Source organism: Wyeomyia smithii, chromosome 2 (genome assembly GCF_029784165.1).
Source record: "Wyeomyia smithii strain HCP4-BCI-WySm-NY-G18 chromosome 2, ASM2978416v1, whole genome shotgun sequence".
Taxonomy (NCBI): Eukaryota; Metazoa; Arthropoda; class Insecta; order Diptera; family Culicidae; genus Wyeomyia; species Wyeomyia smithii.
In genome coordinates, this window is record NC_073695.1 from 35,633,011 (window position 1) to 35,657,758 (window position 24,748).

At 38.8% G+C, this 24,748-nt stretch overlaps 1 protein-coding gene across 1 annotated transcript in view; it reads right to left on the minus strand.

Moving 5' to 3' along the window:
- Positions 1 to 1,247: 1,247 nt before the first annotated feature.
- Positions 1,248 to 24,748, minus strand: part of LOC129724507 (uncharacterized) — a 589,670-nt gene continuing 566,169 nt past the window's right edge. The window contains exons 17-18 of the mRNA XM_055679461.1: positions 22,740 to 22,843; positions 1,248 to 3,910 (exon numbers count right to left, since the gene is read on the minus strand). Coding sequence (XP_055535436.1) covers positions 3,756 to 3,910; positions 22,740 to 22,843 — 259 coding nt within the window. The 3' untranslated portion in view covers positions 1,248 to 3,755. The remainder of the gene's footprint in view (positions 3,911 to 22,739; positions 22,844 to 24,748) is intronic.

A 24,748-nucleotide genomic window follows, 5' to 3' on the forward strand; every position in this document is an offset into this window, starting at 1 on the left:
TAAGCTTACTAATTTTTCGTACTATTCACATTATGCAGCCTTTGTTTGTACGAATTGACTTTTAAAACTTTTCGTTACGTATGCGAATAGGATTCTGTAACAGTTTTGACAGTTCTAACGAAAGTACCTTCATATTTATTACGCATTGGTTTCGTTGCAGAAAACAACAAAAGGTTTTGTATATAAAACATACGTTTTCGTGGAATAAACTAAAATATATTTCCAGTGTAGCCTTTTTGAAGGAAGGTTTCTGCCCAAGTATGATGACAGTTCTACAAGGTATGCTTTTCACGTCGATGCATTAGTATTAGTGATCGTTATGAACTTTTTCCAATTCTGTATGAAATTTGAAATGATTTTGCATTTTAAACTAAACTTATGAAACATACTTTCCTGAAAAGTTATAGAAATGATGTTGAAACATGTTTTATTTGTGGGGAATACATAAACATGCTGCGGTTTAGGTAAAATATGCTATTTTTCATCAATTTGCCGGTAACCTTTTTGCACTTTTCGTTTTTTTTTTGTAGTCTAATAGCGCTTCTAAATTAAGTCGCTCATGTTTCATACAGTAACAAAAGTCATGAGCTATGACAATGACTAAGATTATGCTCCAACTATTAGAAATATAGCATTTTTATATATTTTATTTCGACATATTGTCGCAATTTTTCGCACTAAATCTAAATTAATATCAATTTCTAGTGTGTTTCAACTGGAGATTCACTCTCCAATTAAAAAAATCAAATATAAAACAACATAAAACGAGAAATTTCCGAAAATGTTCGGAATTCCATACAAAAAACGAAAATTTTCATAACGAGATTTGTTTGTGTGCGTGGATAGATAAAAATGTGGCATACCTGTAGAACTGTCATCATACTTGGGGTTTCTGCTACAAATCTGAATCCATCTCTTCAACTTGCACACAAATGCTTCCATAGGTATTATATTGAATTCAATCAGTGCTACAAGTGAAATATTGCATACAAGATTTGAAATGTTTCACCTTGGGATTCTTACCGACGACTGTTCGATGGAGGCGCTTTGTTATTTTTAATATTTAGCAGGCTCTTGCATTTGTTCTGAACCATAACGATAGTGTGCGGAAATGATAAGTGTTCTAGTACTGAAACGATTACAAATCAGATGCTTCTGATAAAAATGTAAAAAAAAGTTGGATGATCTAGTGCTACAGTATAATAATTAACATGGTACTTTCTCAAACCGAAGAAAAACTCGTCCGCTCAAAACCCAATACCATTTCTGTTTATTTGAATCTCGGTTTTTGTTGACGTAAAACATGCATGGCAGAAACATCGAAACAAAGTTTTTTGTGTATTTTTTTTTCACTTTTCGAGTTGAACATGATTCAGGGGAATTTTCTAACACAAACAATGTTTGCCTAATAATGTTGGTGGTGTCGTTTCTCTCGTTCAAACTTAAGCTTGCTCGTTTTTGGTTTTGCGTTTTTGGTGTGCTGATATGCCTAAAATTTCCAACTGGGCTCGCGCCGGTTTACGCAGAAGAGTGCGGAAGCAACCGAATTAGAGACAAAAAAAAACAGACAGAAAACGGAATACATCTATTACGCTACAGACGAATGCTAGGGGGGGCGTGGGCTGTATAGAATCTCTCTTTCTCTAGCACGATTGTTGCACATCACATTGTTTTGAACAGTTATAAGCGGATCTGTGTTTGCACTAGTTGTGATCTAAATATGTTGCTATTTACAACTGGCCGATCGGCGGTTACTTTAGAGGCTAGTTCTGATTCGAATTTTGCTGCTTTGGGACTGGTAAGAGATTTCTCAAGAAACAGTGGATTTTGGGGACAAATGAGGAAGAGTATTCAGCAAAGATCTTGCTTGCGGCTCAGTTCGGTACAGCAGGGTACGTTCAGTATGTATATATATAGTTTTCTCATCTTCAGCCGCCATTTTTTCTACGTCAGTAAAATCTTCTCTTGACTATATACAGTATACGTTAAATGGATTCGATTTGTTATTTTCTTGTTTTAATTTTATTTTTTTATTTTTTGACTATTTATTCACTACTCAGCTGGGAAAATGTCTCACAGAAAAATAATGCTTCTCTTATCAACAAAACTACTGTTTGGGTTGCCTCTAAATTTTTTTTTTGTTTTTCTTGCGCCATGCGTTGCGCCATGCAAAATCATACGCTGAATACTCACAAAAAATGCGTGCTGCCACTGTAAATACCTGACGATGACTGATTCACTTGTTGTTGCTGTTTTTTGCTTGCGTTTTATGTATTTTTGTGTCATTTATCTTAGCGCTTTTAGCCATTTTATGCGTTTTAATCTAAACAAAATATTTGCTACTATTCGACACCTTGATTCGCGTGTGTATCTGCTATACCAGCTGTGGCGCAATTTCACTAAAAATGCTTCGTAGAGAAAATCTGTTTGCGGTTCCCATTAATAGTGTTTGGCTTATCCTAAGATTTACTTCTGTTGTTGTTGTTTTCCTCTACTCTTTTGCTAGTACTGTTTTCACCCAGGCCTCTATATAGTGTTCTGTTAGGTTATCTTATGTTTCATAAAGCACTTGAAGTATATGACAACAAGGTATTTTACGGCGAATGTTCCACAGGAAGAAACAGTCCGCAAAGTACCTTTCAACAGGGCCAAACCAAACAGAAACACCAAATCATACGCGAGTGTTCAGAATGTATAGTTTTAATTTTTTGTTCAGATTTTCCCTGTATTGTTGCATACAAAATTGATATCAATTATTCTTTAACAGATGGTTTACTCAGCTAGGATAGAGATTTTTTCCTTTCCTTTTTTTTTTGCTGCATACAGGAAAATGTGTAAAAACAATAGATTATCATGTCAACTTAATCTTTACACATGAAATGCAGGGAAGTTTTTTGTATCTAAATTTCAAATTTGATCAACAACCAGGAACGTACCGAAAAAGAAGCAACATTTTCTAGGATTAATTCATCGCTCAATTATGTTAGTAGGTTTAATTGATATGACGTCATTATTGTTCTTGTTTTCGCTTTGTTCATATTGCGTAAAATGTAATTTAAGGTTTAGTTTTCAATCATTCTCTTTAGTACAGATTGAAGATGTAACCAAACAAAAAAACGGGGAATAGTTCGAGAGGCAGAGAAAAGAATTGACTTACACACTTATTTTTTTTTGTTTCGTAATTTTCTGTTATGTGAGAACTCTTAATCATTTACATTGACTGAGATCGATTTGCTCGTACTGATTCATTCGTCTTATTTTTCAGTTTTTAACTGATTACAAAATACTTTTGTCCATGATATAGACACGATTCCGCTATTGACTAGACAATCGATATCCTCCATCTCCAGTAAGTGAATTAAAACCTATCGCTTATAAACATTAATTTTACAGCATCAGTACCTTAACCTTACCGCTAGTTCATTATTCTAAACTTGTATCCTTATATAAAAATTTATTTAGTCTAAGTCGGTGTGTAGTCGCCGTGCTCCGCATTCACCCTTCGTTTGTTCAGCAATCGTATCGTCATCTCCTCGTCTTGCTGTGCTCGCATGCTCCTCCACCCACTCGCTGCAACCGTTTGCTACACAAAACTACATTTACTCTCTGATGGACGTTCAATTGATGTTACCACTGCCACTGACGGCACCGCTTCCGTAGCCAACGCTACTACCGCTACTGTTGTTGCTCGTTGGCCAGGTCCGCGGGCCCACTCCAGCCTCGGTGGCCTCTGCCGCCGGCACCTAGATCTACCTTCATGGGGCTCCCGGTTCTACGTTGTGCGCCGTGCCGAGTATCGTCGAGTCGAAGTTCAACCGCAGCTCGCCTGCCAGTATCAGCTCCGAGATGCAACCGACAATACCGGACGTGTAGCGCTGCCGAGTGTAGAAGGATGCCGCCGGCAGACCGCCTGGGTGCGAGCATCGGGAGTGAAACAGCAAACAGTGCGCGCACACAAGCACACACACACATGCCGGGAACGGCGGGAAACGAACGAGAAATAGAAAATAAAATATTCAAATTAGTTCAGCGATTGCAAATATGTGAAAGCTAGATTGCTTCTACCGTTGTGGCTGTGGGTGATACTCGATATGACATAATATGACCTTTCAAGTTTTTAGGGACACAAAATAAATAGCGGAAACTTTTGCTGGTTATGTGAGTTGGGCCACGTTTTCGAATGATAAAAATCAATTTTTAAATTTAGATTGCATATCAAATTCAAGAAGTTTAAGTATAGTTATCTGAAATTATAATTAAAATTCAGAAGAGATAGAAACATTTATTTATTTGTAATTTTTTTTGTAATTACTCATCATCAGACCGATATCTCCATGAATGTTGGATGACAAAAAAGCTCACGTGAGGTGGTCACGGAATTGTTTCTCAATTGAGCACAAAAGCGTTACCATCATACAGTCTAAAACATACTTTACAAAACTAAAAGCTAACACTACTTTATAATGATTAAAACAAATCGGAAACTAATCAGAGGATCTTCTGTATGGAAGTAAATTTAATCCAAGCAAGATTTCACGAAACATACCGAATAAAATTTGCATTGACAATCTTTTTGATATATAGTCTAACCTCGAACGACATGTGCCGCACTTTAAACAGAGCAAATAAACAAATTTCCGAGCGATTTTAAACTGTAAATTCTTCTAAGTTTTGAACCAGGAATCACGTAATCACGAAACAAGCATTTTTTGTACGACGATAGCTGATGACAAAGCAGTTCTCAAAGCTCAAGGACAACCACCTGACGACTAAGCATATTTTTAAACCGTCAGCAAAAATTATGTTTTCTCCGGGATTAAGTAACAGGGCCGTAACTTTATATAAAAAGAGCAAATAGTGGGCCAAAATTACTACCTTGCGGTACTTTTCAACAACTGGCGTAGTATGCCGTAAAGATCCCCACAATAAATAGTTTAGAAATAAAAACGAATCGAAACAATCGGTATCGACCCAAGCAAACGAAGAGGGATAATTATTGGAAACACGGTATTTGGAACGTCAGAACTCTACTTGAACCAGTACGCATGGGCACCTTAGACCAAGAGCGCATCGTAAGCACGGTACAGTCATAATTGCAAGCCACGCCCATCTTTACCGTAGCTTGGAGATAATAATCTGGTGTTAATGGCGAATGGTACTGAAGTGGAGATTGATAGGCAACGAGAACAGAATGTCAATGATATGGCTACCAGTTTCTGTTCGATTGTTCAGCATTGGTTGCAAATGAACGTTTCATCAAAGAGCCGGCCTTTTTCGCTTGCCTGGGGTACCCCACTGCTACGTGAACTGAAACGCGAAAGAAATACTTGCCAACGAAAGCATCGCGTGCTACGATCTTCTTACTGCAAAATAAGTTTCCAACGCGCCAGCAATGAGTATCGAAAGCTGAGTTCGGCTTTATACAAGGTTTATGTCATGAGAATGCAGATTAACCTCCGACGTAACCCAAAAATTTCTGGAAATTCATTACCAGTAAACGAATAAAATTTTACGATGCCGTGCATTGTGATCTTGGATAACGTTGAAGCGAAATCTTCTGTCGAATCTTGCGAGCTCTTCGCTAAGTTTTTTGTATCGGTTTTCGACGAAACTCCTGCTTCTGAACTCGAAGCTGAGTCTGCTGCATCAGACGTTCCTATGGACTGCTTAAATCTGACATGGTGTGGTTACTCCTGCGATGGTTATCTCTGCTGCGAAAAAGCTGAAAAGTTCAAATTCTCCGGGACCTTACGGTATACCGTCGGTGATGTTTTGTCGCTGTGCTGTTGATTTTGCTGCGCCACTCGCAGCCATTTTCACCCGCTCCCTCAACGATGGAGTTTTCACTGAAGTTTGTGAGCAATCGTTCATGTTTCCCGTGTTCAAAGCTGGCGACAAGAGAAACGTCGAGGCATAACGAGCTTATCGGCAGTGTCAAAGCTATTCGAAAGAATCGTCGGTGATGTGATTCGTAACCAGTCTATAAGCTACATCTCTAATGATCAGCACGGTTTCATGCCTGGGAGATCTGTAACCACGAATTTATTGGATTTCACCAGCACCTGTATTACTGCAATGGAGAACAAAACTCAAGTGGATGTCATCTACACAGATTTGAAAGCGGCTTTCGACAAAATCGATCACAATTTACTGTTGGCCAAACTGTCTCGTCTTGGATCTTCTTCGAGGCTGGTATCGTGCATTACCCGCATAATCAATAACCATAACCGGATGATAATCCATATGGTTCAACGGTACCCCATACAGTCAGGAATGTAACCCGAACTAGTTGTTAGGCACGTTTTATGGTTATTGATTATGCGGGTAGGTCTTGCCTGACTGGTCGTGAACTCCGTGTTAAAGTTGGCTCCTGTGTATCTTCGAGTTTCTGCAATTTATCTGGAGTGCCCCAAGGCATAAACTTAGGTTCGCTGTTGTTAACGCTATTTTTCAACGACGTTGCTTCGAAATTGCGCCTGGGTTGCAAACTCATTTACGCCGATGACTTGAAAATATACTTGGTGATTCGTTCAATTGCAGACTGCCACTGTTTGCAAAATCAGCTGAATCTGTTCACGGACTGGTGCATTCGTAACAAAAATAATCGTGAGCGTACAAAAATGCTCCGTCATGACGTTCCATCGCTCAAAAAAAAAAACGATTTTATTTGATATTTTGGCCATACGTCACCCTCCTTGGCGAAATCCTCTAGTTCTGCCTGAATACGAAAACAGATGCAAACTTTTGAACATGGATACACTTGAAAGAAGAAGTAAAATTCAACAGGCGTTGTTCGTCGCGAAGTTGCTCAGTGGAGAAGTTGACTCCCCTCGACTACTTTCCATGCTGGATTTTCGTGTGGCTCAACGTCAGCTCCGGTACCGGTCACTGCTGCAGGAAAGATTCCACCGTACTGCCTATGCATATGATGCGGCGATACTCTCGATAATCCGGACTTTCATGCTTGTTGAGGATCAATTATACTTCAGTGAAACTTCTAGTCGTTTTAGAAATAAGATTTCACGTTCGACAATTTTGAAAATTTTCATTCATTCATTAAGACACTACTCATTTCAGATGAAATACAAACAAATACAAATACAAATAATATGAACCGTAAAGTAAAAGGATGAGTTGCAGCTGTAAACAGAGCCTTTTACGGATTACGTAATCAGTTAAAATCACTTAGTTTGCAAACTCGCACAAAACTAGCGCTTTCTGGGACACTGATCCTCCCGGTGGTCCTTCACGGACATGAAGCATGGACGCTTAAAGAAGCTGATCGACGAGTGCTCAAAGCTTTTGAGCGTAAAGTACTGCGATCGATACTTGGCGGTGAATTAGAAGATGGAGTGTGGCGCAGACGCATGAATCACGAGTTGTACCAGGTACATAAACATGCAGATCATGAAGGTAATCCGCAGGACAGCTTTAATGAGCTGGCTACTTGCAGAATGCCTGACAAGAGAGCCGTCTATTTTCAGCGGAGAACCAGGAAGCGGCCGTTAACGGTGGAAGAAGGTGCATTCGTTTGGCCCTAGATCGGTGAACGGTACGTCGGTCAACAACGTAAGTAAGTTATGGCGAATGACGATAAATCGCGAAGAAGACTTCTAGAAAGTTGGAGTTTCATCTTGACTCCGCGGATAGCAGCATCGGATGAACTCAAAGCAGTAATTTTCATAAATGGAAGACTTGGAACAGAAGACAATTATCAACGTAGCCGAACATAGGGAACAAAGAAAGCCAGAAAGGGGATTGATATCCTGAATATACCTGCGCTCCAGGAAATCCTCGATCTCCACGCACAGTGGGGTGACTTCATACAAAGGCTGACCAAGCAGGAAAAAGTGTCGATAAATGCGATAAAAATATGGTATTTACATAATTTTTGGGTGCTGAACACGAATCTGGCATCCATTTTTGTTTTGGGGTCGTCCATAAAGTACGTGACTTAATTTTTGATGATTTTTTGGCACTTTTCCCCTTTATTTTTTTATTAAATAGAATTATATGATCTATAACCACAACCAACACCAGGGGACGTCCTCCTTACTGAAAAAGATTACGTAGTTTTAGCACGATTCCTCAAATCAACCAAATTTTACGAAAAAAATTGCAAACTAATTACAAATCAAAACAGCCATCGCCATAATATTCATCTTCTTTTTTTTTTCTTCTTTATAACTGTGATTGTTTTCTTTGATAGAAATATTATTTCATCTGGAAGTTTTTTACGGTTACTTTTCACCTTTTCAAAATAAGTGTTAACTATTTGATCTGAGGAAACAAGAAAATGATAGAATGTATAGAATGTATAGAATCATTAATTATTCTTCTCTCGAGCCTCTTCGGTCATCGTTCCTATAGATAGTAGTGCTGTTTGATTGATATTGCTGATCTGAAGCATCGAATTGATCTAACCTATTTTTTTAATAGTTTTATACTGTATCCTGAACCCAGATTTTCGCCAGCGTTTGAATCCCAGCCGATATGAAATATAAATAATGTACTCAGGATAGCGTATCCAGCCATGAAGCGAAGATATTCCGTAATTCCGTAAGTAACCTTCGTTTACGTTCAATGTCCACATCTTTTCAATGTTATTAAGCTCTTAAAGCATAACAACGTCGAGCAGGAGTTGTATTTGTTAGGGAATTAACGCCTTTGCATCAATCGTTGTACGAAATAATGATAAAACGTATTTCAATAACTTTTTATTGATAAATTTAGTGAATTTCGCCCAATTTTTTATTTTAAATTTTATGAATGTCGACATCGCAAATTTTCATCAATGGAGTATTACGGGTTTGATTAAGAGCCAGTTCGCGAAGACCGCAACTAGGTCTTGTTTCGTTCTCCGATCGGACTGAAACTTCCAGGGTTTGTTTATGCATATAATAGAACAATGTTTTGCATAATGTCAGATTTTTTGAAAAGGGGTAAGTGGGGTAAAAAAGCACGTCAAAAATTGATGTCCGAAAATTGCTAAAAACTTAAAATTGATATAACTTTGTGAAAACTGAATTGATTTTCATGAAAATTGGCATGTTTATTCTACTTTAAAAAAGGAACAAAATGAAAGTCATTGGAAGCTGCTATCGAGAATACATGATGAGATATTCGCATTTTTTTAAAAAAATAAGGTGATTTTCACAGCAGTTTTCCTCTTGCCAACAGATCTAGGATGAAAATCAAAATAATACGTTTTGTAGTGCAACTCAAGAACTTTCATTAGATATATTCGAAAAATGCGCCGTTATAAAGATGCCTGAGAAAATCCAGTTTTTCTATAACATGTCATTGACCATCATTTCTAACCCATTGTGCGAGAAGCGAAATTCCGTTTTGCGTCATTGTTCTTCCATTGAGCTATAGTTTTCAGGTATTGTTTGTTTATGGACTAATGCAATAGTTTGAAGAATTTGAGGTTTTTGGAAAAGGGGTTAGTGGGGTAAACAGGCTCATCAAAATTTTATATTCAGAAACTGCTCAAATCGTAAATAATTACTCTCGGCTTACACTCGAAGTTACACGATGGAATGAGAGGTTATTTTGAAGCCAACAAGAGAATGAACGAATGTCAACAAAGCCACGTGATACTTTTTGTTGAGCTTTTTTTTAAATGTGCTTTTTAAAAATTAAATTACCATAAGAAAAAAGCTTCACCGGAAGATGCTCATGAAGGAATGAGGTCAAAAGTACACCCTTCTGCAGGAATAAGGCAATTCAAACCGGAAATGTATTTATCGGTAGAACAAATAACCAGAACTAACCTCTCATTTCATCGTGTAACTTCAGGCAAAGATAACTAGAACAAGGTACATAACTTCCATATTTTTCATACATTTTGAACACGACCGATTTCCGACGGTTAGTGCTGCCATCTGATGACTTAAATTCTCATAAAATGAGCAAAACCGATTTATCGTGTATAGTCCGTCATCGGTCGTTGAGCTGTTCAAGATTGTACATGAAAAAGGTGTAGCAGGTGTAGCTTAAGATAACATGCAGATTAATGATATTGTCATTTTCTGCACATAATGCTATGGCCATATTTTTGCATTTCAAAGTACGAAAGAAAAGTGTGAAACTGACTGTCAGAGTGGGGGTTTATATTGAGGGGTTATATTTATTTTCAGGTTACATTCTACTAAAACTTAAAGTTTGATATGTCGCAAGCCAGGTTTTAGAACCATTGTGCATATGGTCAGGTTCGCCGGGGCACCCGATTTTTGCTTTATTAACCACGGCAAGAGTGTAAAACTTGGCTGTAACCAAACATTCGTACACGTACATTCGTAAGCGAAATTCCGTTTTGCGTCATTGTTCTTCCATTGAGCTATAGTTTTCAGGTATTGTTTGTTTATGGACTAATGCAATAGTTTGAAGAATTTGAGGTTTTTGGAAAAGGGGTTAGTGGGGTAAACCGGCTCTTCAAAATCTTGTTCTAAATACACTGCTCAATCCGCAAAATCGGCTTATTTCTGAAGCAATGATGACTAGAACAAGATACCTGACTCTTGCAGAATTCATCGGACATGGTTGTCCCTGCGCGTGAGCAAAAGTCGCACTAATTTATACACTGTTAATATGATGTATACTTAACGTCAAAATCAACTGACGACAAGGCCAAGACATGACTGCTGAAAGGTGAAACATTTTTTCCAGTATCCATGTGGAGGACTTTACGGTGCTGCCATCCGAAAAATGATGATAACGTGTACGAATGTTTGGTTACAGCCAAGTTTTACACTCTTGCCGTGGTTAATAAAGCAAAAATCGGGTGCCCCGGCGAACCTGACCATATGCACAATGGTTCTAAAACCTGGCTTGCGACATATCAAACTTTAAGTTTTAGTAGAATGTAACCTGAAAATAAATATAACCCCTCAATATAAACCCCCACTCTGACAGTCAGTTTCACACTTTTCTTTCGTACTTTGAAATGCAAAAAATATGGCCATAGCATTATGTGCAGAAAATGACAATATCATTAATCTGCATGTTATCTTAAGCTACACCTGCTGCACCTTTTTCATGTACAATCTTGAACAGCTCAACGACCGATGACGGACTATACACGATAAATCGGTTTTGCTCATTTTATGAGAATTTAAGTCATCAGATGGCAGCACTAACCGTCGGAAATCGGTCGTGTTCAAAATGTATGAAAAATATGGAAGTTATGTACCTTGTTCTAGTTATCTTTGCCTGAAGTTACACGATGAAATGAGAGGTTAGTTCTGGTTATTTGTTCTACCGATAAATACATTTCCGGTTTGAATTGCCTTATTCCTGCAGAAGGGTGTACTTTTGACCTCATTCCTTCATGAGCATCTTCCGGTGAAGCTTTTTTCTTATGGTAATTTAATTTTTAAAAAGCACATTTAAAAAAAAGCTCAACAAAAAATATCGCGTGGCTTTGTTGACACTCGTTCATTCTCTTGTTGGCTTCTAAATAACCTCTCATTCCATCGTGTAACTTCGAGTGTAAGCCGAGAGTAATTATTTTACGATTTGAGCAGTTTCTGAATATAAAATTTTGAAGAGCCTGTTTACCCCACTAACCCCTTTTCCAAAAACCTCAAATTCTTCAAACTATTGCATTAGTCCATAAACAAACAATACCTGAAAACTATAGCTCAATGGAAGAACAATGACGCAAAACGGAATTTCGCTTCTCGCACAATGGGTTAGAAATGATGGTCAATGACATGTTATAGAAAAATTGGATTTTCTCAGACATCTTTATAACAGCGCATTTCTCGAATATATCTAATGAAAGCTCTTGAGTTGCACTACAAAACGTATTATTTGGATTTTCATCCTAGATCTGTTGGAAAGAGAAAAACTGCTGTGAAAATCACCTTGTTTTTTTAGAAAAATGCAAATATCTCATCATGTATTCTCGATAGCAACTTCCAATTATTTTCATTTTGTTCCCTCTATAAAGTAGAATAAACATGCCAATTTTCATTAAAATCAATTCAGTTTTCACAAAGTTATATCAATTTTAAGTTTTCAGCAGTTTTTGGACATCAATTTTGACATGCTTTTTTACCCCACTTACCCCTTTTAAAAAAATCTGACATTATGCAAAACATTGTTCTATTATATGCATAAACAAACCCTGAAAGTTTCAGTCCGATCGGAGAACCTCGATACAACCTCCCTTGTAAAGGTGGTTGCGGTTCTCGCGAACTGGCTCTTAAGTTTAGTCCTAGATAAAATTTCAAGTTAGAAAAAAAATACAGAATCTGTAATCGCATTTTTCACTAAAGCGACAATTTGTGTAGTTTTGCGCAACAATGAACAGTATGCATTTGAAAGCTTAGGGCCTGCCATCATTAACGATACCGCTTAGCGTTAAACGCATGTGCTGTTAAAATAAACCATTGCGTAGTACAGTTATTGTTAACGCTGGACACAGTAGGGTACGTATGGAAATTAGCTTATCGAATTTTTTTTAGCGGTAGTACACTCAATCGTGCAGCAGCTTTATTCCCATAACTTTAATAAGACTTATAGTTTATAAGACTTTTCATTCACAAGGGGGCGGGGAAATCTGCTTACAAGCACCTGAGAAGATAGTTCAGGGAGTGGAGTTGAAATTGAGCGAACCCACTAAAACCCCTCCAGTCTCCAGCCCTTATCTTCCCGGAACAACGGTTAAGTATTACGTCGGGAACTGGCTTTTTGTGCTTCTTGCACCCTCTTTACTCTCAAACCAAGATGGTATCTCCATGGCCATCCGGATATCTCTAGAGTAAGTCGATGTGGCGATGCTGATAGACATCTTACCGGGAAAATGCAGATTGCGTAGTACGACGACATTGTACGATACGCATTCGCAACCCTCAAGCACATGAGTCAGTTGGTACTTTCCAATTTGCCATGGTAACTGTTAGTACCTAGAGCTCTGGACCACACTGGCCGACCATTCCTAAGTGGGAACGAAGCAACGCTGGCAAGAAGTTACCATTTGCTACTCAGATGTACAGTAAATCGCTGAGCTATTCGACATCTACAATAGCCGTTGAGGCCGTCTTACAGACATAGTTTACGTGGTTCTTGAACGTAAACTTGGCGTCAACCATAACCCCATGAGCGTTTCCAAGATCGCTTTGAGGTAATGGTTCAGTTTCCGACTATGACCACTGCCTGTTGCTCTGATTTATGATTATTAACAACCGTGACTTTCGTCTTATGATGCGCTAACTCCAGTTTCCTGGAGTACATCCAGCAGTCTACGGCCGTTAACTCGACCTCTCTGATGGATTGCCGTAGACCTTCTCAAGGCCAACTCAAGATAGAACCTTGCAATACTCCTGCGATAATTGAACGCATTCCTGATTCTTCTCCGTGTTGTAGACTTGTATTCGATTTTGGAAATAGTTTTTCAAAATCTTGTACAGCGACACCAGTACATGGATGCTCCTGAGCGTAAGCGCTACGCAGTCTCAGTACCTTGTACACCTTTGTGGATCAGGATCGTGATGACTTCTTCATTCATAACCCTTGCCTCCTCCTGAACGTCGACACGGCTGTCATCGCTCACGGATTGGATGCTCTGGTCCATGTCTGAGATACTAGAACGTCGGATGTGAGACTGGACCGCTTTTTTTTTGTGTGGACCCCACTGCGACCAGTAGTTGTTTGTTCTATTGTGGCATTGTCCGGACGTTTTTACTGTTTGCACATTTCTGTTTTTTTTTTTACCATTTTGCAGTGCTACTTATTGAGAAGTAACCTGCTCCGTGTTATAGTGCTTTTTGTCTTCTCCTTCAGGCTTAGTAACCTACTTCCTTCCTTATCGACCTTATCATATCCTCCTGCAGGCTATCACTCTAAAAGCATATAACGTGCTATAGTCTATGACATTATCAAAGCTTTAGACGAGAGGTTATTAAATCTGGAGAGAAGATTTTGTGTGGAAGAGCCTGAGAATAAACCCATACTTAGAGTCCTTTTTGCGAACGAATGATTTGGTTCTACTAAGATTCGAAGCTATCACCATTCGCTTGTCAAAGCGGACTCTGTAACCTTGCGGCTCGACAAACTGGACCGCTAGAGGCCAAGGACTTGGCTTGTGGGAAAAAGTCCCTCGATGATACACTCCAGCATCGCTGGTGATCGCTCTGCAGGCACCAACACTCCTTTGGTCTTAACCTTTACGATCCTGTAGACAATGCCCTACAGATTCATATTGGCACTCGCGAATAGCCTATCAAAAAAGCGCTCTTGCTCGCCTCAATCACACTCTTTGGCGCTGATTTCGCAGACCAGAACGCTGCACGGTGCCCGTCCCATGTTCCTTGGTTTGCGGGTGTTGCATCCTGAAGATCCGTGGTTTACTTACTTACTTTACTTTGTTGGCTAACGGACCGTTCACCGGTCTAGGGCCGAACAAATTAGAGATGTCCAGCTTCTTCTGTCTTGGGCAGCCGTTCTCCAGTCTCCTCGTACACCAGCAGATCGTGCATCTTTTTCCACCGCGCACAACCACCGAGTACGAGGCCTACCACGGAGTTGACGGCCACTTCGTGGTTCTCTACTGAAGATAGTTTTTGCGGCTTTACAATCTGGCAATATGGCTACATATCCAGCCCACTGAAGCCTGCCCCGCTGTATTACCTCCACTATATCAGCATGTTTGTATACCTGGTACAGCTCGTGATTCATGCGTCTGCACCACACTCCATCTTCCAGTTTACCGCCAAGTATCGATCGCAGAGCTTTACGCTCAAAATCTCCGAGCACTCGTCGATCAGCTTCCTTCAGCGTCCGTGTTTCATGTCCGTAAAGGACCACCGGGAGTATCAGCGTCCTATACAGCGCTAGTTTTGTGCGAGTCTACAAACTACGGGACGATAGCTGGTTACGTAGTCCGTAAAAAGCCCTGTTTGCAACTGCAACTCGTCGTTTCACTTCATGGCTCATATCGTTGTCACATGTCACAAGCGTACCAAGATAAACGAATTCGTCAACCACTTCAAATCGTTCCCCATCTTTCTCCACTTCAGCACCAACACCACGGGAACTCCCACGCTCTCTGCCAGCTACCATGTACTTCGTTTTAGCAGAGTTAATGGCAAGTCCTAATCTCGTTGCTTCCCTCTTAAAAAGTACGAAGGCCTCTTCCGTGGTTTACTAGCTGATTTATCGGTAGGGCACACTGGGCCTCCCATAAAGTGCTGGGCGTCCTGTTTTCCGAAACATGCCTGGCACTTGGGAGGATCCCCGCAATTTGCATTATAGCCTGCACTACCACAACGCCTGCACAATCAGCTCCTCTCGGGCCTCTTACAGGCCCAGGACCTGAAGTAAACGTACGGAGCAACTTTAAGTTTGACTGTCTTGACACCTGGTTACCCATTGGGCCCTTTCGCAGGAGAATTAACTCAGTGGCCACTTCCATCCCGCATTTCTCCTTGAGGGCTCGGAACTTTCACCTTTTTTCTAAGAACCTGCTAGTGAGAGGCTCCTTTGTTCTTGGCGTCCTTCTGAAGCTCAAGTATCATCTAGCCGGTGCGATATCGAAGGATGTTCCGCACATCTTAGACCTTTGAACTGAGTTTCACCCCTCATTTTTTTCAAGTGTTCTGAAGCCGCTTCGCCATCTCGGCGCGTCGCAGCTTCTTGGCGCTTCCCAGCTACCACGGTAACCCAAGTGTTCCCCGTAGCCTGCACTTTAGCCGGACCTATGAGGTCCCAAGGTGGTCTATGCCGAAGCAGTGAGATAGTCCTAACCCTTTCCGACCGAGCCCATACAATTGTGTAGGTTAAAAATGACGGAAAACAAAATCTAAAACGAAGTAATTTCTATATAAATACACTTGTTTGCTCCGGCCACTTATTTTTAGGAGCAGCTGCGATGTTGGCACTGGCGTTGTCTGCGATAAAACCATGAACTTGAGATTAATAGAGAGAAGAAAAAGATTTTTTTAATCATCTTCTACTTACACAATAATATGGGCTCGGTCGGAAAGAGGTAAATAGGTTATATTCCCGACATCCCTCGCCTAAATAAAGTGCTGACGGTCGCATGGCAGAGAAATAAGTAGACAACAAAAAAAAGGACCGATAAAGTTTCCTTTCTTGGTAACCACAGGTGACACGGTCAAAACCCACGGTGTCTCTGGTTGAAGAACTTATCCAAAAAAAATTAGTATCGCTCTAATACTCGTCATTCGAAAGCTTGGGCTGTCCCCTTTAATACTCTACTAAAATTGAAATGTTCTATCGGGGGGTCTAGAACAATTTGTTTTCGAACATATATTTGTAATTGAAAAACTAGTGAAATGAAAATAAATAATATGTTTCAGAAATACAAAAAGTTATTTTTTTATTTATTTATTTATTTATAAGGGTTCTCTGATCGTACTGAAATACTCAAAGTTGTTTTTTATTTATATAACAAAACAAAGCTTTGCATAATATCAGATTTTTTGAAAAGGGTTAAGTGGGGTAAAAACAACCTTCGAAAATTTGGAGTCGAAAAACTGCTGAAAACAAATAAAATGTTGTGGCTTTGATTACATTGATTTTGATTGATGATTGATTTTATTGATTTCTTCAAAAATCGACATTCTATCCTAAAAAAAATATAAAATGCCGGTTGTTAAAAGTTGCTGTCGGGGTTTCATTATCGGATATTTGCATTTGTCTTCAAAAAATGGTGATTATTACAGGTCTTTTTTGCTTGTTAACAAAAATGGACTCTGTATTTAAGCTATACGTTTTATAAAGCAACTCAAGAGCTTTCATTTGATGTTATTGAAAATGCGCCGTTTAGTAACGACAGATAAAATTCCATTATTCATATATGTTTTAAATCATTATTAACACCCCTTGTGTCAGGAGCGCAACTCCGTTTTGTATCGATGTCCCCCAATCGAGCTTAAATTTCCAGGGTTTGTTCATCCATGAAAAAATTTGTACATATAAGTTTTTTTTCGGGAAAGGAGTTAGTGGTGTGAAATACAGAGCGGGATTCAGGTGTTGAGAGCCCAGGACAGAAATTTTCGTAGGGCCTATTTTCTCAAAAATATTAGTTGAAATGATTTAACGCTTCGCTGGAAGGTGACGAGCAAAACCAAAAAAGGTCTCCAACGTCTGGTCTAGAACCAGGGGGGGGGGGGTACAAAATGAAGTTGCGCTCCTTGTGAAACAGGTTCAAATGATGGCCTAAACCTTGTTATTAAAAAAATTATTTATTTTCAAACGGTGCACTTTTTGAATACGTCCAATAAAAGCTCTTGAGTTGATTCATAAAACATATTGTTTAATTGTAGGACCTAGTTCTGATGACAAAAAAAAACTCCAAAAATCACCATGTTTTTGAAGAAAAATGTAAATATCTAATTATATAACCTCGACAGCAACATACAATAACCGACATTGTATATTTTTATAGGATAGAATTAACATATCAATTTTCAGATAAATCGATTAAGCGTACAAAAAGTTATAGCTTTTTTTTTCTTTTCAGCAGTTTTTGGACTCAAAATTTTCTAGTCTTTTTTACCCCACTTCACCCTTTTCAAAAAATCTAAGATTATGCCAAATATTGTTTCATTATATGAAAAAACATAACTTTAAGGTTTCAACACTATCTGATTGGGCCTTCCAGCACCTAAATCCCTTGATAAGTATACATAGTTCCCATTCCACCAGATTTTCAATTACAAAAAAAATGTCTGAAAAAAAATTGTTCTGGACCCGCCGATAGAACATTTCAATTTATTATATTAAAGGGGACATAAATAAACATAAAGGGGCATATTAAAGGATACACCTTGAGCTTTCGAATGATGAGTATAAGAGCGATACTATTTTTTTTCGGATAAGTTTCTTCTTCCAGAGACACCGTGAGCCAAAAATTAAAAAGCTAGAAGAAGAGAGGGAGAAAACTTAGAAAAGAGAAGTGTTTTTCTCCATGATTCTCTGTTTCAGTTAGGTTGAAGTAGAATTTGTTCAATAAAATTACCCTAGCAACGCATTTGATTTCGAGCGGTCGTTATTTTCTCCGCACGGACGGAGACTAATGTGTTACAGGTCCCTGGCATAGGTCTAGAAGAATACCTTAGCCTTTACAATCGAGCTTCTGGAAGTTGTGCCTTGAAGAGGGCAAAGTTTCACTTGCAAAGTTATTTTCGAAAAATTCTTCTAACTCAGTCAAAACTCAATCAAATTTGAGCAAACAAGTTTCCAAATAACAAAAAAAGTATTAAATTTACTTAAAGTAATCTTTATTTAAGGGTAATTACGTTAAATTTGGTGAAGTGAGTAAAGTTCGATGAAAGCTCAAAAAATATAGTTTTCAACAATGATTATTCCATGCCATGAAAGTAATTCTGTTAAATTCGCAGAAAACCACAAAGATTTCCATTTCAGAGCTAGTTTTTGAGCTTTTGCAACAAACCGAATTTACATCGATCTAACAATGATCCATTGAGAGCAAATTTAGCAAACTGCAATATTATACAAATTTATCAATTTCACCCTGTTCCATGGTAGTCGAAGTAATTCTCATATATAACACTGTGCTACATCGATTTATAACGTCTAATGGGACCTAGTGTAGGTTGTAGGTCTTGTTGAGTGTAACATTATGGTTATGGTCAAAAACGGTTTTTTGACTTCAGTGTATACAATTTTTTTTAACTCAGCAATTTCTAGACCGATTTTCAATATTTTAGCAGTTTGGAAAGGGGATAAACAGAGTTTTTAAATATTTACAGATTTGTACCAATAGCACCAAAACGTGTGGAGTTATTTGAGTTTAAATCTAAATTTTAGACTTTTTCACGCAATTTTTCAACTTAACTTGAAATTTGCCACCTATTTATGTGAGAAATTTTACGTGGTCCCCGTGGTTCTGTGATTAGCAATGTTGGTCGGTTAGCTCTCTCACACGGTTGTGATATCGGGGGCGGTTCCCGATCAGGTCCAGATTTCTCGGTTCAGCACTGGGTCACAGTGAATCGTTGTATTTATCCTACACATGCCAAACGTGCCAAAAACAATATCGGTAACGTATTCTCTCGGTAAATCTAGTTGATCGAGACCGCTATCAGCCCCCAGGCTAGCGTACGATATTGTGGTTTTGTGAGAAAGATACTACAAAAACATTGAAACTTTGAAAGTATATTAAATGAAGAATTCAAAAAACAGGTGGCAAATTGAGGTTGAAAAATCACATGAAAAAGTCTAAAAGTTTAGATAAAACCTCAAATAACTCAACATGTATTAATGATATTGGTACAAATCTGTATATGTTTTAGAAACTGTTTATCTCCTTTCCAAAACTGCTAAAATATTGAAAATCGGTTAAGAAATGACTGAGTTAAAAAAAATTTTATGCACTTGAGAAGTTCTTGCATTTTTTCTCCATTTGTAGCACCGTGAAATAGTTGTGCGATAGAAATCAAAAACTCAGCTATATATTCACCGATTTTCACAAAACCACTTCTGTTTGATTCGTCATTGAATATACTTTCAAAATTTTAGTGTGATTGTAGTAACTTTCTCACAAAAACAGGTGGCAAATTTCATGTTTGTTTGAAAAATAACGTGAAAAAGTCTAAAAAATTAGATCTAAACTCAAATAACTCAACATGTTTCAGTGATATTAGCACAAACCTGTGTATATTTTGAAAGCTCCGTTTATCTTCTTTCCAAAACTGCTAAAATATCAAAAATCGGTCTAGAAATGACTGAGTTAAAAAAAAAACTTTTATGCACTGAGGTCCAAAAAACCGTATTTTGACCATAACTTCAGATTTTGGGGATGTTTGGAAAATACTAGTATGAGCGAATGTTACGCTCAACAAGACCTTCAACCTACACTAGGTCACTTCAGAAGTTCTTGCATTTTTTTTTCATTTGTAGCACAGTGTAATACACTTGTTTGTTCAATTTTTTTTTCGTAATAGCCGCCCTGGATCATGTTTTCCAATTACGTAGCCCCTACGTTGTGTTTAGTGATCATAACATTCCAGATGCTTGTCGCCAAGGGTATCGGGTCGCCTTTTTATGGATACGATTTCTTCCGCTTTTTTCTGTGCGTTTTAGTATGTTCACTGTTGTACAAAAGAAAATCTACTCCAGACTTTTTTTTTTGTTTCGTTTTCGTTGAGCACGTATCATAACAACGAAAAGAAGGAAGAAGTCATTCTTCAGTGGTACCGACAATCATCCGAACTAACCGATCGAGATTAGCCACAAGCATCGCTAATTCTGATTGCTTGTTTTTTCACCCGCAATATGATAGCATGTCATTGGCACCTGCTGCAACAACGCTGGCACCTACAGCTCTAGTTTAGCGTTTTGATGATGACATTGATGGCGCTGATGATAATGGCGGGATTGAACCGTTCTCTGGATCTCGATATCCGAGCGCAATGCTCTTTCGGAAAGGGAACTAAAATAATAAATTGTTTTGCTCGAAATGTTTTCCTGTTTAAATTCTGGTTTTCTGAAACTTAACGAGTTAAATGTTTGTTGTATTATTGCGGAAAAAAATATTTCGTCAACTAAAATATAATCAAATATTTTCATTTGACCGACATTCACGATCGGGTAGATATCGTTTCGCGCTTTCCGCAAGATAAATTTATCGTTCAATAACCACCACAGCCGGTGGAGTGTGGCCAATCAGTTTCACAAATGAACCCTAAACCAGTGTTATTCGTGCATCATTTAGCAATCTTTTCACCACAAGGTGTCAAAGCAAATGAATAAATTCGATGATTAATTTGCATACACTTGACAGACAACCATCCGTCGGTGACATTTTTAACTTTTTTGACATTTATGTCATTCTTGACATCTGACATTTTTGACAGCTGCAGACAAGACAAAAATTTGAAAAAAACTTGGGTTGTAGATAGATATTACACATGGATGTTCCTCTTCTCGGCCACAGCCGGCTCCTTAATCTTTCTCGTTTTTCAATCTCTCTCGCAAAGGAGTGGAAAATATTAAATGTTTTTTTTTAATATATATATAGCAATAGCCACTCGAATTACGTGTGACATCCTAGAGGATATTATTTCTTCCCCAATACCGCAAACTCGGTTCGTCTGGGGGCTACTTTCAAATGCGGGATGATATTATTTTATTAGTGCCATAAATTCTACCTCTTGTTCCATATTCTCGCTCGACAGGACAACGTCAAGTGCGGACGGAAGTGCTCGAGTCGGATGTCCCGGTGCAGTGCTCCATGTAGGACGACTAGGACCGACATACGGAAACCGAGCGGAGAAATATTTAATTTCGTCTTCGAATGCTTTTCCGCTGTCATTTTACTGCTGCTCTAACAGCTTCAACTCATCATCGTCAGCAGCAGCCCTGCTATAGTAACAGCCTGGTGGACAACGGGAATGATTGAATAAATCATTCTTATGGTCCCGGAAGGGAAGAGAAATGATGCAATTGATGAATGAAAGCACTTTTAGCACATCATACTTTCGGAATACCGGCAAGTTGTATTTTATGGCAGCTTTAGCACCAACCGAAAGCGTGAACGTCTAAATCGGTTTGAGAACAGCACCAAAGAATGTAAATCTCTCCTTACAGAATGATAACAAAATATGATTTGGAATTTTCGTTTTTGTTAGATAAATTATTTGTATAGCTCTGAATTCGCAGTAATCTATTATCAATAAGCTTTGGGATTTCCGTCCTCAAATAACCTAGTTTATATAATGCATTGCAACGCAACGAATTTCATCAGCAGAAACCATTCTGCTTTCCGATTTGTCCGGTCGTGCCAGTAAAGCATGAAAACCGATTGGTTCGTCCCATGTTCGAGCAGCTTGTAGCAGAGTGCAATGAATGTGTCGCACAACTGTTGAGTTTTTCAGCAGTAAAATTTATGTTTGATGCCAACGGCGGCAGTGCACCGCAACTCTCTCCACCACCCTCCTTCCAAGCATGTTTACAGGGGTACCAAACCATCGGTTGGATTCCGATTGATGTGGATAATATTTTCAACAATTTTATTTGCCATCGCAGCATATTTCCGGAATGCACTAAAATTCTAGGGTAAAGTTGCAATTGCATTTCCGTGCCACTTGTGCCACGTTCCGCTGCGGAAAAATGTTACACCTCCCTGCAGACCGCCACATGGTTTCTACTACGAACAATGGCCACGCTCGCAGTTTGTTTCCGCCGTGAATAATTGTCACAATTACGGTAGCATTTATCATTCAAAAAGTTTGCACAGTGGATTAGTCAAAAACTGCCACACCATGCTGGACTGGACGACCGGCAGAACCTGTGCCATCGGACCCACCACGGGCCAGTTATTTGGCTATTTATCAAAACTGCTCCTGTAGAGTACAACCTGGGTGGTTTTTGTGTGCGTGTGTATGTGTTCCTGTGTGCATGTGGCTGTTTGTGTGGCGTTAAAAAAACTCGCCCAGTATTGCGGTGTTATTGTGGGTTTGGTTCGTTGAGTGCTTTTAAGTGGTGATGAATCGTTTAAAACTGTGAAGCTACTGTTAAATCGAGGGAAGTGAACAATTTTCTGAAAAGCTTTTTTTTTTATTTACGGCTTACACAGTAAATTGAATGGGGGTGTTGGGCCTACAGATGGGCTCAAAAATAGTTGTATGTATAGAAATAATAAAAGAAGAACCCAAAACATACATTTACGCGTCAATGAGGGCTGACAGCGTGGACAAGTCATGTTAATTTCCTTTCGCATTTCACTGGAATTAGTTACTTACCCACATACAGCCCGGTGTCCGTGTTCAGCTGTCTCAGCTTTCCGGGCGATCTTCGAGTAATTGGTTTGCCTCCGTCCACCTTCAGTGTGCCATCCTGGGAGCTCCTGTAATGCCAGCCGGGGCGGGTAGAACATAAAAAAAAGTTTCATCCATTAGAAAAGCCTTTCTCTGTTATTCATCGGCTAGCCATCGGTGGTGCCGATGGTAGTTAGGGGTGTGGGTTCTAGCCAGCCAGGTATCGATTTTCGCTTCGCCGTTGTTCGCTGTACTTTATAACGATACTGGCCGTTAATATTGGACCGGGTATTCCGATAGAGAATATCTATTTTTCCTGCTTACACTGTAATAGTGATTGATGGAGTAATTTATAATTCATGGGTCGTAACCGTTCGATGGAAGAACTTTTCGCCTTTTTACACAGAGAAGGGAGGACATTGGAACTCGACAATAATGATTAGGTGTTAAAAAAAACAGAAAATCGGGGGAGATATCGATTGAGGTAATTTGGAGAAAAGAATAATGTGCACTAGCCAAAAGTATCACGTGCTGGTAATTCATTTTGGAAAAAAATCCGTTATCGTGAAAAACTACGCGAGAAAGTGCTCTGAAGTCCTGATCACCAGTTTGAGGAGATTGAGGCAAACCCTACGTCACAATACGCGCATTGTGAGGAGTTTGATTATACTGTATTGTCATACGCTCTACCTTGTGTTGCTAATCCCATTAAATACAACTTGAAAATGTGTTAATTAGAAGTCCGCCCTAGTGCCTAATTATTTTATCACAAAAAAACGTGTTTTAAAATAAAACAGCAAGAACTTAGCAAATCAGTTTTATTATATTTATTTATTCAACTGTTACGAAATACATCACAATGGTGATGCGTTTAAATGAAGGTGATAACCAATAATGTTTTTGTTATTGATTTCTGTTCGCTTTACTATCAGAGTCCGGAGTATAAATAAATAATATATTGCTACAATTTGGTTATAAATTTTCCAAATCTCAGCGGGATTTTACCACGTCAATGGAAGAAATTGGCGTTACTAACATCATTGGCACTGGCACCCGATAAATGGTACGTTTTCTCTCATCTTATGTTGGTTTGGGCCAAGCAACCAAATGTTGACTAGAATTCTTGATGGTAGTTTAGATAATTTTAGTCAATTCATGAAATGTACCGTATAGTATGCGATCTTCTAAATGATATTTAGTATACTTTTTTTGTGTCAAGGTGAAATAAATTTTTAACGACAGAGAAAGTAGTTCTTTAACGAGCAATAGGGGAAGGGGTGATAAAATGAACACCCTAAGCCATTTCTCAATTTCCGCCACAGTTTAACACTAAAACTGTGAGTCGATAGCGCACATTAACTGAGTCGCTGATGGTTGATACAAAAAATAAGAAGAAGTACTAAAATATAGTATTTTTTGTAGTTTTCATTAGCATTTTCGAATATAGTTTGTTGGGGGTAAAATGGACTCGTGTGGGTAAAATGAATATAGGGAGGTGGTAATATGTAGACTAGAGTGGGGAATCGTTATATGGAAAAAACGAAACTTGATAGCAGAAGGCCAGAACCAAGCTTTTTTGGTTCTATTTGGAGCCCCAAGCGATCCTAAATTTATCGGAAGTCGATTGGTTTAGTCTCCGCTTGGCGCATTGCTTTTCAAATTTATATGGAGATTTATATGGAAAAGCCAACGTTTTTGCATTTTCCATTCTAAAGAGCTCAAAGTGGCTCAAACCATAGGTTTCACGATTTCAAAAGGTAGGTTTTTCAATGCCTAACAACTTGGCCGAAGACATCAAAGAGCTAGGGTGTCCCAAAAGAATACTGGAGCCGTTCATAGTTGAGTAAGTCGAAATTTATGTTGCAAATCATTTTTTCTGCCAACACTGCCAGTGTACCGGCGTTAGTCAGATTTCCATCAGAAGTAACCACTGAAACACGTTGTAGATTCTACCTATGCCTAGAATATTGACCTGAATTTGTTTGTTTGATCCA